This window comes from Myotis myotis, unplaced genomic scaffold (genome assembly GCF_014108235.1).
Source record: "Myotis myotis isolate mMyoMyo1 unplaced genomic scaffold, mMyoMyo1.p scaffold_m19_p_12, whole genome shotgun sequence".
Taxonomy (NCBI): Eukaryota; Metazoa; Chordata; class Mammalia; order Chiroptera; family Vespertilionidae; genus Myotis; species Myotis myotis.
Genome location: NW_023416316.1, coordinates 20,486,801 through 20,503,346, shown reverse-complemented (window position 1 = coordinate 20,503,346; position 16,546 = coordinate 20,486,801). Strand labels below are relative to the sequence as shown.

Below are 16,546 nucleotides of genomic sequence, written 5' to 3'. Positions count from 1 at the left end.
TGGTCCATTCCAAGGCCTGCAGCGCTGGAGAGAGGATGGCGGGAGGCGGGGAAGGAGAGCCTCTTTCAAAGGACCCGCGGGACAGGGGCGCACAGTCCCTCCCCGCCGCCGCCGCTCCCTCCTGGTACCCAACGCGGTCCAACCGGACCCGTCCGGCGGCAGCGCGCATGCGCGGGCGCCCCTGACCCCGCCCTCCCGCCGCCGCCCTCGCAGCCTGGCAACCGCGGCGACAACGGCGCGCGCGCGGGTGGGGCGCGGACGGGCGGGGCCGGGAGGCAGCGCTGCGGGCGGAGGCTGAGGCTGAGGCTGAGGCGGTGGCGCGGCCCAGGACAGCGGCCCCGGCTAGCGGTCCGGCGTGTCCGACCTCCCTTCGCCTCCTCACGCGGCTCTCCGACGCGGCCTCGGGCCCAGCGGGCATAGCCTCTGGCCATGGACTCCCAGAAAGTGAGCGAGGAGGGGGCGCGGGCCCGCCGGGGCCGGGCAGAGGGTGGGCGGGGCGCCCCGGGCAGGGTGGGCAGTGGGTGCGTGGTCGGGGCCGGGCCGGGCCGGGAGGCGGAGGGGAAGCCGTCCGCCCTTCCATCCATCCCGCCTTCCTTCCCGGCGGGAGCGAAGCGGCGCCCGGCCGGCTGCGGGGACCGCGCCCGGTGACCCCGGCTGGCCTCTGCCCTGCACTTGGTCCTGGGCCCCGGCTCCCTAAGTAAACAGGGAGGCGTCCCTCTGTCTCCATCCGTGACTCCTGCCGCGCTCTGGGCCTCCCGGCGGCTGGTGAGGGCTGTCCCCCCGGCAGGTGGGGAAACCAAGGCGCGCGGGGTCCGCCGGCCGACGCCGAGCTGGCGCCCTCCCCTCCACCCTGCCGGCTCCGGGACTCCTAGCGCCGTCCTGGCCTCCTGATGGCCCCGCCTCGGCTCGGGGCCGCCGCACCCCTCGCGGCTGGGTCTCAGGCAGGTCCGAGTGGTTCGCGTTGGTTGAATTGACGGGAGAAACTCCCAGTTGTCAGGGCAGCGGTCGCACCCTCTTTGGCCAGTTCGCTGCTGCGGGTCACAGTTACCTTCGTGGTGATTTGTGGCATGTTTTCTACATGTGGCATTCTTTCCGAACAAGTTAAGGGAAGGATACAGTATAGAGACCTAGCAGGTCCAATGAAAAGGGATTATTTATTTATTTATTTATTTATTTATTTTTAGGCAGCATAGCCAATGTTTTGAGTGCAGTTCGAAGTTAGTTATTCATATCCAGCCATAATCCCTGTATAGAAACCCACCCTGTTCTCTTTGTTAGATGATAGTAATTGAAATATAGTACAGTAAGGACACACAGTGTTGTTAATAATGTAGCAGGGGAAAGCAAGGGCCTATCCAAGCGGCCATTCTTTTCTATTCTTAGCTAGAAAGCACTGGAAAGACCTATAAGGACAATGTTTTCTAGAATTTGGCCCGGACTCGCCTCCTTGAGGAGCATGCAGGGCATGAGGGGATAGCGTAGGGATGTGTGGAGTGTCGGCTGTTAAGAGTATTTAACGAAAGTGAATGTGATGTCATTGTATCTTGAAACTCAATTTGGTATACTCAGGTTTAATTTCTATGACTATTTTTTTAAGCTACATCTTGGGTATTTCGAATATGTATACATTTAAAACAGCCCTGCCTAAATTTGTAAAACATTTCACAGCTTATTTAACATTTTAGATGAAAGTCATAGGCGAACTGAACGGGGTATTATTAGTTCAGGGCAAATGGAAGGGCAAAGACTTGGAGTCCAGAGACCTGGGTTCCATGCGGCTGTTTCCTGGCCCTGTGATGTGGGGCAAATCACTTAACTGTGACTAATCTATTTCCTCATCTATGCCGTGGAAGTAAGAATATTTTGTAGGGTCATTGTAAAAATCAGGTAAAAGAATTCATTATGAAAACACACACCGTGTTTTTAAAGTCTATAAAAATAAGCACTGAAATAGTCTATGCGCTGTAAAATATAATTTTAAAAAGTATTTTAATATGGATCACCTTACTTTGCCAGGGCATGCAATATCCCTACTTTCATGAGGACTCAGGGAGGTTGTAACTCCTGAAAGGTCATATCACTAGCCATAGTGCTAAGATTTGAACCTAATTGGTCTCATTCCAAAAATGATGTGTCTGGGTACCAACACATACCATGTGCGGTTTCCCCAGAGGAAGCAACGAATCAGCTGCTCTTTCTTCCTGGTACTAATATAGCTATTTGTGATAACTTTGAGAATCAATTTATCAATATAAAAAATGTGTTGAATTTCATTGGTGGTATCAAATAATATTTTTAAATTAAAAAAAAATCCCTTGTTTTATAGCTTAAAATGAGTATCTAGTGTTAATACTTACAACCATGAATTGTTATCATGAATTACTACAGAATCAGTTATATACAGGGTGGGGGAAAAGTAGATTTACAGTTCTGATTATGTGAAACAGTTTATTCTTGTATTATTTTTTTAATATATTTTATTGATTTTTAAAAATATATATATTTTATTGATTTTTTACAGAGAAGGGAAAGAAATAGAGAGTTAGAAATGTCAATGAGAGAGAAACATTGATCAGCTGCCTCCTGCACATCTCCCACTGGGGATGTGCCTGCAACCAAGGTACATGCCCTTGACCGGAATCGAACCTGGGACCTTTCAGTACGCAGGCCTATGCTCTATCCCAGGGGTCCTCAAACTTTTTAAACAGGGGGCCAGTTCACTGTCCCTCAGACCGTTGGAGGGCCGGACTATAGTTTAAAAAAACTATGAACACATTCCTATGCACACTGCACATATCTTATTTTGAAATAAAAAAACAAAACAGGAACAAATACAATATTTGTATTTGCATGTGGCCTGCGGGCCGTAGTTTGAGGACCCCTGCTCTATCCGCTGAGCCAAACTGGTTAGGGCTATATTTTATTGATTTTCTACAGAGAGGAAGGGAGAGGGATAGAGAGTCAGAAACATTGATGAGAGAGAAACATCGATCAGCTGCCTTCTGCACACTCCGCACTGGGTATGTGCCCGCAACCAAGGTACATGCTCTTGACCGGAATCGAACCTGGGACCCTTGAGTCTGCAGGCCGATGCTCTATCCACTGAGCCAAACCGGTTAGGGCTTATTCTTGTATTATTATATATTAATTATTATATTATTTTCCATACAAACAACTGTAAACCTACTTTTGTCCCACATTGTACTTCAATTAATAATGAAGTAAACTGAATAGTTATTTCTCCTTAAATAAGACAGTAAGTAATACATCCCTCATATTATAAAATGTTACAATGAAATAGTGGCAGTATAAGGAAAATGGTTAGGTATTGCAAGTGGCAAAGAGTGAGGTTGGTTTGAATATATACCTTTTGTAAGGCTTTGGGATTTGGGCTTTAAATTATTAAGAGGGTGGTTTTGGAGCCAGGTGGTATTTATGAGCTGAATGAGCATGGGTAATTTGCTGTGTGTCTCTGTTTCCTCATCTATAAAATAGAGATAATAATTGTTCTTATCTCAAAGGGCTATTGTGAGTATCCTGTTAACTTTCAAAAATCATTTCATACCTAGCACCCATGAGAACTCTCTGTTAGTATTATTATAAATTTCATGATCTCACCTTTAAAATCACTTTCTCCTTTCGTTGATAATTTATGTAACTACTAGAGGCCTGGTGCTCAAAATTTGTGCACTGGAAGGGGGTCCCTCAGCCCGGCCTGCGCCCTCTCGCAGTCCAGGAGCCCTTGGGGGATGTCCAACTGGTGGCTTAGGGGAGCAGGCCTAAACCGTCAGTCAGACATCCTTAGCACTGCAGCAGAGGTGGGAGAGGCTCCCGCCACTGCCACTGCGCTCGCCAGCCGTGAGCCCGGCTTCTGGCTGAGCAGCGCTCCCCCTGTGGGAGCGCACACTGACCACCAGGGAGCAGCTCCTGCTTTGAGCGTCTGCCCCCTGGTGGTCAGTGCACATCATAGTGACTGGTTGTTCTGCTGTTCAGTCAATTTGCATATTAGCCTTTTATTATATAGGATTTTTCTAATTCAGTCTAGCCATTTGTTACCTTTATCCTTAAGTTTTAAAGTATGTTTTCTGTTTTAATATCTGTAATAAATGGTTTCAAATGGTAGTGCCAAAGAAGAGTTGTTAAATCCTAATTGAAAAAGGATTGGAAGTTCTGATTCATGCAATCTGACAATAGAGATTAAGTTAACTGGACAGTCTTACAGAAGCTTGATGGTGGCAAGTCAGCAAATGGATTAGCTTGACCAGCTGCTCTTTTGTCCGTGAAAATAACTTGGACTTCAGTGTTGTGTTAGCAACAGATGCTCTGTTTGAGTAGAGGAAGAAAGCATAATTGCCTTGGGTATGTAAGGCATACTGTTGGATACGGAAAACCACAGTATTATCTCCTAGAAATAAACAGAGGGATTTTGTTTATATTGAGTTTCTGGGACACTTTTGTGAACAGGATGTGTTATGGATAGGTGGCTTTGTTTGATACTCAAACCTTTGATTATGTCCGTAAGTGGTTTTAAGATAAAATCCCAAAGGTTTCTTTACCTGATGAAGTGTGTATATTCAAAGAAACCATTGATACAAATAAGACGTGCACCTTTTAAGAATGGCGACAGGTAGAATCTGATAATTTACGTTAAATTTTGTACAGGAGTTCATTCACATTCGTAGGGGTTGCTATTTCTGGGAAACGGTAGATGCTGTAGGAATAATAAAGGTAGAGAGGAAGGGGGAGGGATACCTGAGGAAGGATGTCACCAAAAGCAGACATTGTCAATTGTTTGCTTTTCTCCACTTTTTCTTGTGCATTATTTACCTTCTACTACTTGGAAAGGGTTAGTGACAGTCAGGTGAGGCTTGATTGTACAAGACTGGACAGTTCTTTTTCTTTTTTGAGGGAGGGTCTTGCTTTTTAAAGTAGACCTGTGAACAGGAATAAGTGAGTTTTTTATTCACCCCAGCTAATCACAACTGCAAGCATTCCTGTGGAATGGATCAAAGTAATCTGGGATGATATAGGAGGCATGAGGTACCCTCCTCACAGGACCATACTGACATACTCATGATCACTACATTTAAATACAGATGCTTTCATTTCTTATTGAACATGACAGTTTAAGAAATTAGAAATATAGTGAAGCAGACCTTTAAAATTTTTTTAACATAATGCTTCTTTGCAATGCCTAGCTGAATATACAAAGAATTATTCACGCAGCAAAAACATTGACTGTTTCCCTTAGTGTTCAACCTAGGGCAGTGATGGCGAACCTTTTGAGCTCGGCGTGTCAGCATTTTGAAAAACCCTAACTTAACTCTGGTGCCGTGTCACATATAGAAATTTTTTGATATTTGCAACCATAGTAAAACAAAGACGTATATTTTTAATATTTATTTTATATATTTAAATGCCATTTAACAAAGAAAAATCAACCAAAAAAATGAGTTCGCGTGTCACCTCTGACACGCGTGTCATAGGTTCGCCATCACTGACCTAGAGTGTACAATATTTTGAAGTTGGTGGATTTCGTCTCCATCTTTCTTTTTATATGTTTTATACCCTCAGTTGGCACTTTTTCCCAGGCACAAGGTTCTGATAGCATCTGATCTCAGTTATTGATACTTGTTGATTGATAGCTAATTATATTTTTAACAAATTTATAATAAAGCATTAGCACAGCCAAGCTGTGTATTTTGTTACATTATAAATATAAGTAATACAAGTTTATTGTAGGAAAATATAGATAAATAAAAATTAAGAGTCACCCATAATCCTGCCACACAGAGATAACCTCTTTAACATTTGTATGTATTACATTGCAGTCTTTTTTATGCATGTAGAAACTTAAAAAACTATGTTCATTATATTGTTTCATAATTTGCCTTTCACTTAATATGTTATGACTCTTTTACCATATTAATACAATTTTACAGCACTTAATAATACAGCACATTTCATTTGTATGGATGTGTTACTTGAATTTTAATCAGGACCCTTTTGTTGTACATATATCTTCATCCCAACCTTTTAATGTTATAAATCACATTGATATGAACATCCTTGTAGCCAAGTCTCTGATTAAACTCTTATTTACTTAAGTTAATAGAAATAGAATTTACTTAATAAATTAGTAAAAATAGAATTGGAGTCCTGACTGGTTTGGCTCAGTGGATAGAGCGTCGGCCTGCAGACTGAAGAGTCCCAGGTTCGATTCCTGTCAAGGGCATATACCTTGGTTGCGGGCACATCCCCAGTAGGGGGTGTGCAGGAGGCAGCTGGTCGATGTTTCTTTCTCGTCGATGTTTCTAACTCTCTATCCCTCTCCCTTCCTCTCTATAAAAAATCAATAAAATATATTTTTTTTAAAAAAGAAATAGAATTGGAGAATCAGTGTGTATATACTTTAAAAAAACTTTTGATGTGTATTGCCAAGTTGCCCTTCAGAAGAGTTGTATCAGGTTATACTGCAGTATGTGAGAGTACCCCTACTTCCATTGCCACTCCACCGCCCTTAATTAGATGGTGGGGACCTCTGATTTCCTTGGCCGAATATCAGTTTCCTAAACCTGACTGGAAGGCTAGCCAGTTCACAGGTCACTGTACATGGATGAGGCTTCTTCAGCCTCTGACACACTGTATTTTCTTAAATTCTAGATGGGAGAGTTCCTCCTGTTCTGCCCTGATAGCTTACAAGTGGGCCAAAGGTGGAAAGAGCGTTCCTGCCAGATTGGATGAGGATTAGATTTTTTTCCTATGGATCACCTTAGTTGCATCTGTATACAGATAGTGTTCCAGCTTGTTTCACCGTTACAGAGGGCATGGCTTTCTGCTAGCTAGCTATTTATGATGCTCAGATTCCTGTATTCCTCAACAATATATACTTCTCATTTTTCAGCTCCTTGCATCACATCTGAGCACAGTACTCTTGTTTGTGTTGCCATGGGTATGGTCAGCTGGTAAGATTCTGGTTGTCTAGCTTACCAGCTGGATAGAGCTCTCTGGATTTCAACTCCTGTTACCTAACCTAATTCAAAAGAGAGATCTGTGGTATAAAGCAGTGATTTTCAGTTGGTGTGCTGCGGCAGGCACACTGGGTGCCATAAGAATTTTTAAAACATGCAACACCTGACTATTTAGTCAGTGGCATTGACCTCTTTTTCCTTAGATTGTCAAAACAAACAAACAAACAAAAAAACAAAACAAAAAAACAACCCCAGACAGTCAATACAACAATAGCCATCTGATGTGAATGAATAAAAATTATACTTTTTTTGGTCAGATATTTTTTTGGTGTGCTGCAGATTAGTTTATGTGTGCCATGAGATAGAAAAGGCTGAAAATTGCTGAGGTAGGGTGATGCAAGTGGCATCGTTCCTGGTAACATTAGTATATTTTCCAGGAATTCTATATGTTGGTTTTATTGATTCACTTGCTTTGGTTGTAGGAACTGTATGATTTTTTGTACAGTACCAGTGTAAGCAGTCTAGGATAGTGTAAAAGTACTAGGTGTATCGGTTAATAATGCGGATTTTGTAATCAAAGAAAACACGGTAAGTTCAAGAGAAACATCAAAAGTGCTTTATTCAAAGTAATGTCCATCACTAGCTACACATTTCCCCATCTTTCAGATAATTTGTGGATACCGTCCCAATAGAACTTTTCTTGTTTTGAGGCAAACCATTCAGAGACCCAATTTTCCACTTCTTCGTATGTTTTGAAGTGCTGCTCAGAAAGTGAGTGTGCCATCGATAGGAACAAGTGGTAATCTGAAGGAGCAAGGTCTAGTGAATACAGCGGGTGTGTTAATACTTCCCAGGCAAGATCTTTTAACGTGTCTTTAACTGTTTTTGAAGTGTGTGATCATGAAGCAAAATTACTTTGCTGTGTCTTCTGGCACATTCTGGTCGTTTCACGATCAAAGTGTGGTTCAAATTGATTATTTGTTGTTGGTAGCAATCAGTATTAACGGTTTCACCTGGTTTTAGAAGCTCATCATACACCAAACCTTCTTGATCCCACCAATCGCAGAGCATTGTCTTCTTTCTGAAGCTATTTGGCCTTGCAGTCGATGTTGATGGTTGACCTGGATCAACCCATGATTTTGTGCATTTGGGATTCTCAAAATAAATCCACTTTTCATCGCCAGTCACAATTCGATGCAAAAAAAGACTTTCTTTCGTGCCTTTGAAGCAACATTTTACTGAGACTTTTTGGTTTTCCATTTGTCTTTCATTCAGTTGATGTGGCACCCATTCACCCATTTTCCTTCCTTTAAAATTTTTCCCATTGCTTGTAAATGATCGGAATTGTTTGCTGAGCAACGTTTAATCTTTCTGCAAGTTGTTTTTGAGTTTGACATGCATCTTCATCCAATAATACTTGTAATTGTTGGTCTTCAAACTTTTTCGGTTGACCTGGACGTTCTTTGTCTTTCACATCGAAATCATCATTTTTAAAGCATTTAAACCAGCGTTCACAAGTATCTTGAGATGGAGCATGTTCACCATAAGCTTCCCAAAGTATTCAGCAGCACTTTTCTTCAAAATAAAGTAATGAATTAAAACTTACCGCAAATGCTCTTTTTTTGGCACGAAATTCGACATTTTTAAGTGTAAAAATATCTATTATGTTAACACCTTCAGCAAATTTGACGTATGAAGTTTTGAAGCTTGTTGTCAATACAACAGAATAGCATACATATCAAATCACATTTATATCAACATATGTGTAACTCCATCTATTGAAAAAAATCCGCATTATTAACTGGTACACCTGTACAGGATTTGGAGGCAGCTTCCTGTATTTGAATTGTAGCTGTGTGATCTAAGAACATTTCTTAACTTGTTTAACCTTCCCTTTCTTCAACCATAAAATTCAAAGACTAACATACTATTTTTCAAAAATCTGTTGTGAGGATTAAAAAAGACATTCCTTGTTTAAACCTTAGCACAGTGCTTGGCACATAAAGTGCTTAATGTATACTAACTGAAATGCCTATAATAATAGTTTGACCCTCTTAAGTGTTAGATCAATTAGTAATATTTGCAGTGGTTCCAGATTTGTGTATCTCAGCTGTCTGAAATACTAATGTAGAATTGGAATCAGAAATCTTTTCCTGGTTACTGGGGTGTGTGACCAAAGGATTGTGTCTGACATTGCCTGTGCACACTTCTCTGGAGATATTTGTCTTATATTACTATGATCCAGCAGAATTGGAGAGAGAAAAAAAACCAAGATGGCGGCATAGGTTAACGCCGGAGATTGCTGCCTCGAACAACCACTTCAAAAAACAACTAAAAGACGGAACAGACATCATCCAGAACCACAGGAAGGCTGGCTGAGTGGAAATTCTACAACTAGGAGGAAAGAGAATATCATACCCAGACTCAGAGGAGGCGCGGTGCTGAAGTGAAATATTCAGGTGTGGAGTGCGCGCGCCGAGCGGGCTGGCGGCGGAGGGCGTGGTTGTTGTTTTCAATCGGGAGGGAGTCGCAGACTCTGAGCTCCAGATCCGGGCGAGTCTCTAGGGACCCAGACTCAAACGGGAGAAAGGGAACTATCTGGCTTCGGTCGGAAATCGAAGGCAGCTTTCTCTCCGAGGTTTGCAGTGGTTGCTGGGACTCTGAGGCAGAGCCCCTAGGGACAGAACTGAGAGCAGCCATAACTGCTTGCTCCGCCCACCCTGTAGATCCCCAGGGACCCGCCCCACCCAAGCCCTGCATAGAGCCATTTGCAGAATAGCCTCAGGCAAATGCTAGATTAGCACTGCCCTAGAGATCCAGCACAGAAGCTCTCCCACTGCAGACACAGCGGACTCTCATAGCCAGTTAGCCTGGAGGTCAAATCACCCCCACTATTGCCGACAACAATCAAGGCTTAACTACAACAAGACTGTGCACAAAGACCACTAGGGGGTGCACCAAGAAAGCATAAAAAATGCGGAGACAAAGAAACAGGACAAAATTGTCCATGGAGGATATAGAGTTCAGAACCACACTTTTAAGGTCTCTCAAGAACTGTCTAGAAGCCGCCGATAAATGTAGTGAGATCCTCGAGAAATCTAATGAGACCCTCGATGTTGTGATAAAGAACCAACTAGAAATTAAGCATACACTGACTGAAATAAAGAATATTATACAGACACCCAACAGCAGACCAGAGCAGTGCAAGAATCAAGTCAAAGATTCGAAATGCGAAGAAGCAAAAAACACCCAACTGGAAAAGCAAAATGAAAAAAGAATCCGAAAATACGAAGCTAGTCTAAGGAGCCTCTGGGACAGCTTCAAGCGTACTAACATCAGAATTATAGGGGTGCCAGAAGATGAGAGAGAACAAGATATTGAAAACCTATTTGAAGAAATAATGACAGAAAACTTCCCCCACCTGGTGAGAGAAATAGACTTACAGGTGCAGGAAGCGCAGAGAACCCCAAACAAAAGGAATCCAAAGAGGACCACACCAAGATACATCATAATTAAAATGCCAAGAGCAAAAGACAAAGAGAGAATCTTAAAAGCAGCAAGAGAAAGAAACTCAGTTACCTACAAGGGAATACCCATACGACTGTCAGCTGATTTCTCAACAGAAACTTTGCAGGCCAGAAGGGAATGGCAAGAAATATTCAAAGTGATGAATACCAAGAACCTACAACCAAGATTACTTTATCCAGCAAAGCTATCATTCAGAACTGAAGGTCAGATAAAGAGCTTCACAGATAAGGAAAAGCTAAAGGAGTTCATCACCACCAAACCAGTATTATATGAAATGCTGAAAGGTATCCTTTAAGAAGAGGAGGAAGAAGAAAAAGGTAAAGATACAAATTATAAACAACAAACATGCATCGATCGAGCAGAATTGGTATTTGTCAAAGCATATCTTCAGATGTATATCACCTAGAATTTTTAGTTATGGTCATCTGACATCTTGCTAAATACAATTAAATTATCTAGACGAGCTTTGTGTAATGTATATTGCCTTTATCCATCTATGTTTATCACTTTGTCCATCAATGTTTGGAAGGTAATAGGAGACTTGAGATCTGAGATGAAATCTGAGACCCTTGTAGGCATCCTTTCAGATTGATAGGATCCCATGGAGCAGATGAAAGTTTTCTTTGCCTTCTTTCACCATCAGGTTTTGATAATAAATAAGTCAGATATGTGTCATAATGGGCTCATTCTATAAATACTTCTTTGGAACTTGTTTTTTCTTCTTCTTTTTAAGCTTTACCTGAGGATATGTTTTTTATTGATTTGAGAGAGAGAGACAGAGAGACTCCCGTTCACGACTCGATCGGGATTGAACCTGCAACCTAGGTATGTGCCCTGACTGGGAATCGAATCCGCAACCTTTTGGTGTACAGGGCGACACTGCACCACCCAGTCAGGGCTACTAGGAATATTCTTAAGTCCTCTGCCTTCCTTTTCTATGTCTCTCCAGTTGTGCCCGCTCCTCCCCCAAGTTCAGCTCCATTCTGCTGGTCATCTTTGTATTCAAATCTTGGTACACCTGTTTCTGGGAGTTAAACCAACAGGATAAACAGCTAACTCTTGATATGGGTCTTCTTTCATTTGTGCTACTAATGTATTAAAATACCACCAGCGGTGAGGATGGGAAGAAATAGTATAGGTAAGTGAAATACAGCACAGAGCCCTAGGCAGCCCAGGGGATGATGATAAGGCTTACTTATCTACAGGGATTGGTGAGAGAATTAAATGAGAACTGTAGTAATTCTTTTTAATTTTTCATTACCATAATGCTTTATGAGCATTTACATAAAGTATTATCCCTTTATCAGATGATTTTATAGCCTTTTATCAACATTTGCTTATATTTTGAGGAGAATCTTTATCACACAAAATTATTAAAATATTTACACTTGTAGATGTTTACAGATACAAGGCTTGTGTGTGTGGGAAAATTATAAAGTATAAATACTTGCATTTGATTTTTGAGAATACGAATACTTTGTTTGGGTCTTGCTGTTACTACCCATGGAGAGTTATTAAACAGCTGTACCTGTGCTGTCAGTACTTGTTCCATTTCAAAAGTGCATTAGTTTCATGTGGCTAGTGACTTTCATATTGGACATCACATATAGAGGACATTTCCATCATAGCAGAACATTTTATTGGATAGTACTGAACTAGAGTGTATGAGAAAATTAAATAACCAAGTGTTTTTTTAAAAAGGAAACATTATCAAAAAGTCTGAGGTATTTGCTACTAAAATTACTTACCTTATTATGCTTCTGTAGTATCTGTAAATATTACAATGAATTTTGTAACTTAAGTTGCACATGTATTACCTTTCATATTTCTAAAATATGTTTATATTTTTATAAATAAACAATGTCAAATTTCAGTGTCTGTTTTTATTCCTAGTATCCTGATATTGTATTAGAAATTTCCATTTGTTTTTGCAGTGTTTAATGTTTGGTTCTATTTCTTTGCCACAGCCATATAACCTAAAATAAAACAATTAATTGTGATCATCTTCATTGTGAAAGGTATGATGGTGAGTAACTTGTTTATTAGGAATAAGATATTTTAGAACAGTACACGTACATATCCCATCTTTTTAACTTTGGGTTTTTGCAAATTTTGAACAAGAAGCTTTACATTGCACCTATTTATCACATAACTAGAGGCCAGGTTCACGGATTCATTCACCGGTGCGTCCCTGGCCTGCGGGAATTGGGATGAAACCTGCTCTCTGACATCCCCCAAGGGTTCCCAGATTGCAAGAGGACGCAGGCCAGGCTGAGGGACCCCACTGGTGCACGTGTACGGAAGCTCTGGGCTTCTAGTATGCATATAAGATCTTTGGTTAATCTCTTCCTGCCCTCCCTCCACCCCCTTTCCCTCTGAGATTCATCAGTTTCCATGCCTGTGCGTTGAGGGTCTGCCCCCTGGTGGTCTGTGTGCATCATAGCTACCGGTTGAACAGTCACTTAGGTTTTTATATATGTAAGAGTATATATATAGATACACTCTTACATGTAAGAATATATATATAGATATACTCTTACATAAAGGGTTTATTTATTTAGAGAATTGTTGTTAATGAAGGTTATAGTTCTCTTTTATTAAAACATCATGATATTTCTTTTTTTATTCTAGGAAGCTTTACAAAGGATCATTTCAACTCTGGCAAATAAAAATGATGAAATTCAGAACTTTATTGATACACTAAATCAAACACTAAAAGGAGTTCAGGTATGAATTTCTTTTAAAAGTTTGTGTCAGTATGTTAGAATGAATGATTGTTGGATCAAATCAGAAGTATAAAAACACCCTATCAACTCTAGATTATAAACTAGTGGAGATGAGAGCAGGGTTTTTAATCATCAGATAAAAATATTTTTTTTGCTATTCTTGCATTCTCCATGGAATGATCAAGTAATAAGGGAAAAAGAAAACTCTGGAATTACAGTTCTAGGAATATTGTAGTGTTCATTTTCCATTTTATTTGTGTCTTTTCTATTTCTAACTAAGAGCAAATTGTATCTTTCAAAAGTACTGAGAAACTAAACATTCTTTTACAGTAAATAATGGAAGGAAAATGTAGATAGAAAAAGGTCTCCTCATAAAACCAGATGAATGCAAAACATAAAAGTAAAAGGTAAAGTGCCCAATGAAGAGGAAGAGGAATACTTAAGGAAATGGTCCCAGATTTTGGGAGATAATCTGTACTGTAAATAATCAAATAAGCTGGTGATGCCTCCCATGAATGTGTCTTAACGAATTTAAAGGACTTTTTTTTGTAAACAGTGAATCCTTTTTTATGGTTTTTGTTTGTTTTAATCTAGGTAATTGTCTGGTCCTTGGCCTGTTAGGCCTTATAGTCATTGTATTTCACTTACTGAGTTTACTATAATTGAAGTCAGTTGACTTCACCACTTTAGCAGTCTTCCCTAAACTATTTTAATGGAAAATTTGGTGAATTCACAAATCCACTTTTTTAAAGTAAGCAAAACTGAAAGTTCTAAAACTCTTGATCTATGGGTGAGAGAATCATTACATTCAACATCTGGACAAAGAGACCTAAAGATAGAACTAACCCAAAATATTTTTCTGATTGCCAGGTTAATAGAACTATAACTTGGAATCCAGAAAAAAAAATAGAGGGGTAATTAAACTAGACTGGTCACTGAAGATGGGTGCACACAAGGGAGTAAGTAAGCAAGACACTATAAGAATGTGTCAGTTGGTTATTGAGGGGAGAAGAGTAGTCCAATTCCTTTTAGATGAGTAAACTGAGGTCCAGGAATTTACGTGGCTTGTCCAAGGTTGTATTATTATTGAGTGATAGATGTGGGATTTAAATCTTCTGCCTTCTAGACTGCATATTTTTTCTTCCACAGTTTGTTTTTATCGTTGTAAATAAACTAGTAAAATGATTAACACCACTTTTGGTAAGACTCTGGTGTGATGATGTCTGGTTTTTATTAACATAAGCAAAAGTTTGGATTATAATATTACAATAGATTGTATTTATTCTCTGAGTGCCAATTTGCTTCTCTTAATTGAATGATTCATTTAAGTTGAAAAATGCCTTAAGATAATGTCTTCTGTCTCAATTTTTGCAAGTACTGTATACATATGGCTTATCTAGGGATTTCAGAGATATTTTAAATTATTTCTTGTTGAAATAATAGCATATTGCTTAATGAGGCAGTGAGAAGTCAATGGACTTGAAATGCTTTATTAATTCTGCCACTAGCAACTAGTGGCATAGCTTTGGGCAAGTCACTTATGTGTCGTTTATTTCATAAAATTTAGCAGTTTGACTATAAATTCTAGTCATAGATGATTTTTGAGGTTCTTCTAGCACTAAAATCCAATGGTTGATAAATCTTTTAGAATCTAGTAAGGAATTGCTTAGTCTTTAAGTTCTGTATATCTTTTATAAATACAGTATTTTAGACAGCCTGAAAGATTTAAAAATTTACACAAAATCAGCCCCACCCCTGTATGTCCAAGAGTTATAGAATAAAAATCTCTGAAATGTTTTATTAAAATGCTTCACTAATGATTATGATGCACAGTAAAGGTTGAGAACTACTGACTTAGGGTCTGGCTTTGAGCCTGAAGGTCTGGATAAGTTGTCCACCTAAAAACAACCTTTCACATTGTCCTATGGAAACAGCATTATAAAAGGTGAAGAGAGTATGGGCTATTCATAAAAGGCTGCTTAACTCATAGTACTGCTGAAATACATACTATTAGCATTAACAGCCAGCTTCTTCGATTTTTTTGTGTTTTTAAAGCGTTGTGTCAAATACTAGAATTCTGTTATTTTTATAATGTTAGGCTGAAACTCTCATAAAAATAACAGAATTCTAGTATTTGACACAATGCTTTAAAAACACAAAAACACATATGATCTTATAATATGCATCTATTGTCTCTTTTGATAAATATATCTTAGTTTTTAATGTCTGACAGCTCTTCAGTAAAATAATTTTGTTTTGCTTATTAAATAGGAAAATTCTTCTAACATACTTTCAGAGCTAGATGAAGAATTTGATAGTTTATACTCTATATTGGATGAAGTGAAAGAAAGGATGATTAATAGTATCAAGCAGGAACAAGCTCGTAAATCACAAGAGTTACAGGTGAGATCATAAAACTATTTAAATATGAATAATTTTAATCTAATGCTTCATTTATTGAAAGCAAAAATTAGTGAATTCCTGTGTATAACTGTGCTTTTATCTTGTAGAAGAATGATTCTTACCTTTTTTTGGTCATTAATATCTAATTTTTTAAAATTTATAATAAAAACCAATGTTGTGATTTATCCTCTTAACCATTTTAAAATGTACAGTTCAGTAGTGTTAACTATATTTACATAGTTGTGTAACAGATCTCTAGAACTTTTTCATGTTGCAAACCGAAACTCTATACCCTTGGAACAATTTCCCATTTGCCCCTCCTTCCACTGCCTGGCAACCGCTATTGTATTTTTTGTTTTCATTATCTTGAGTACTCTAGATACCTCCTATAAGTGGAACCGTAAAGCATTTGTCCCTTTTGTGACCAGCTTATTTCACTCAGTATAATGTCCTCAAGATTTGTCCATCTTTAGCATGTGCTAGGATTTCCTTCTTTTTTATGACTGAATAATATTTCAATGTATGTATATCACACTTTTCTTTATTCATTCGTCTGTCTATGGATATTTGGGGTTCCTTCTACGTATTGCTTATTGTGAATAATGCTGTAGTGAACATGGGTGTGCAAATATCTCTTAGAGATTTTGTTTTCAGTTCTTTTAGATATATACCCAGAAGTGGGATTGCTGGTTCATAGGGTAATAATTCTATTTTTAGTTTTTTAGGAACTTCCGTACTGTTTTTCATGCTGCTATAATATTACATTCCCACTAACAGTGCACAAGGGTTTTAATTTCTCCACATCCTTGCCAACACTTTCTACTTCCTACTTATATTGTTATTTTGAGATATAATTGACATATAATGTTATTTTAAAATGTACAACATAATGATTTGATATTTATGTATTACTTAATC

General features: G+C 39.4%; 1 protein-coding gene across 13 annotated transcripts in view; it reads left to right on the top strand.

The window, feature by feature from the left end:
* Positions 1–260: 260 nt before the first annotated feature.
* Positions 261–16,546, top strand: part of FSD1L (fibronectin type III and SPRY domain containing 1 like) — a 96,125-nt gene continuing 79,839 nt past the window's right edge. For 12 of the 13 annotated variants that reach the window (XR_004971191.1, XR_004971192.1, XM_036330127.1 and 9 more), the window contains exons 1-3: positions 261–444; positions 13,131–13,226; positions 15,497–15,628. Coding sequence is in view for 11 of the 13 variants with exons in the window: in XM_036330127.1 (XP_036186020.1) it covers positions 430–444; positions 13,131–13,226; positions 15,497–15,628 (243 nt within the window). In the remaining 2 variants the exon portion in view is untranslated. Of the gene's footprint in view, positions 445–12,466; positions 12,526–13,130; positions 13,227–15,496; positions 15,629–16,546 lie in introns of all 13 variants that reach the window. The other variant, XM_036330124.1, reaches the window with a different exon arrangement.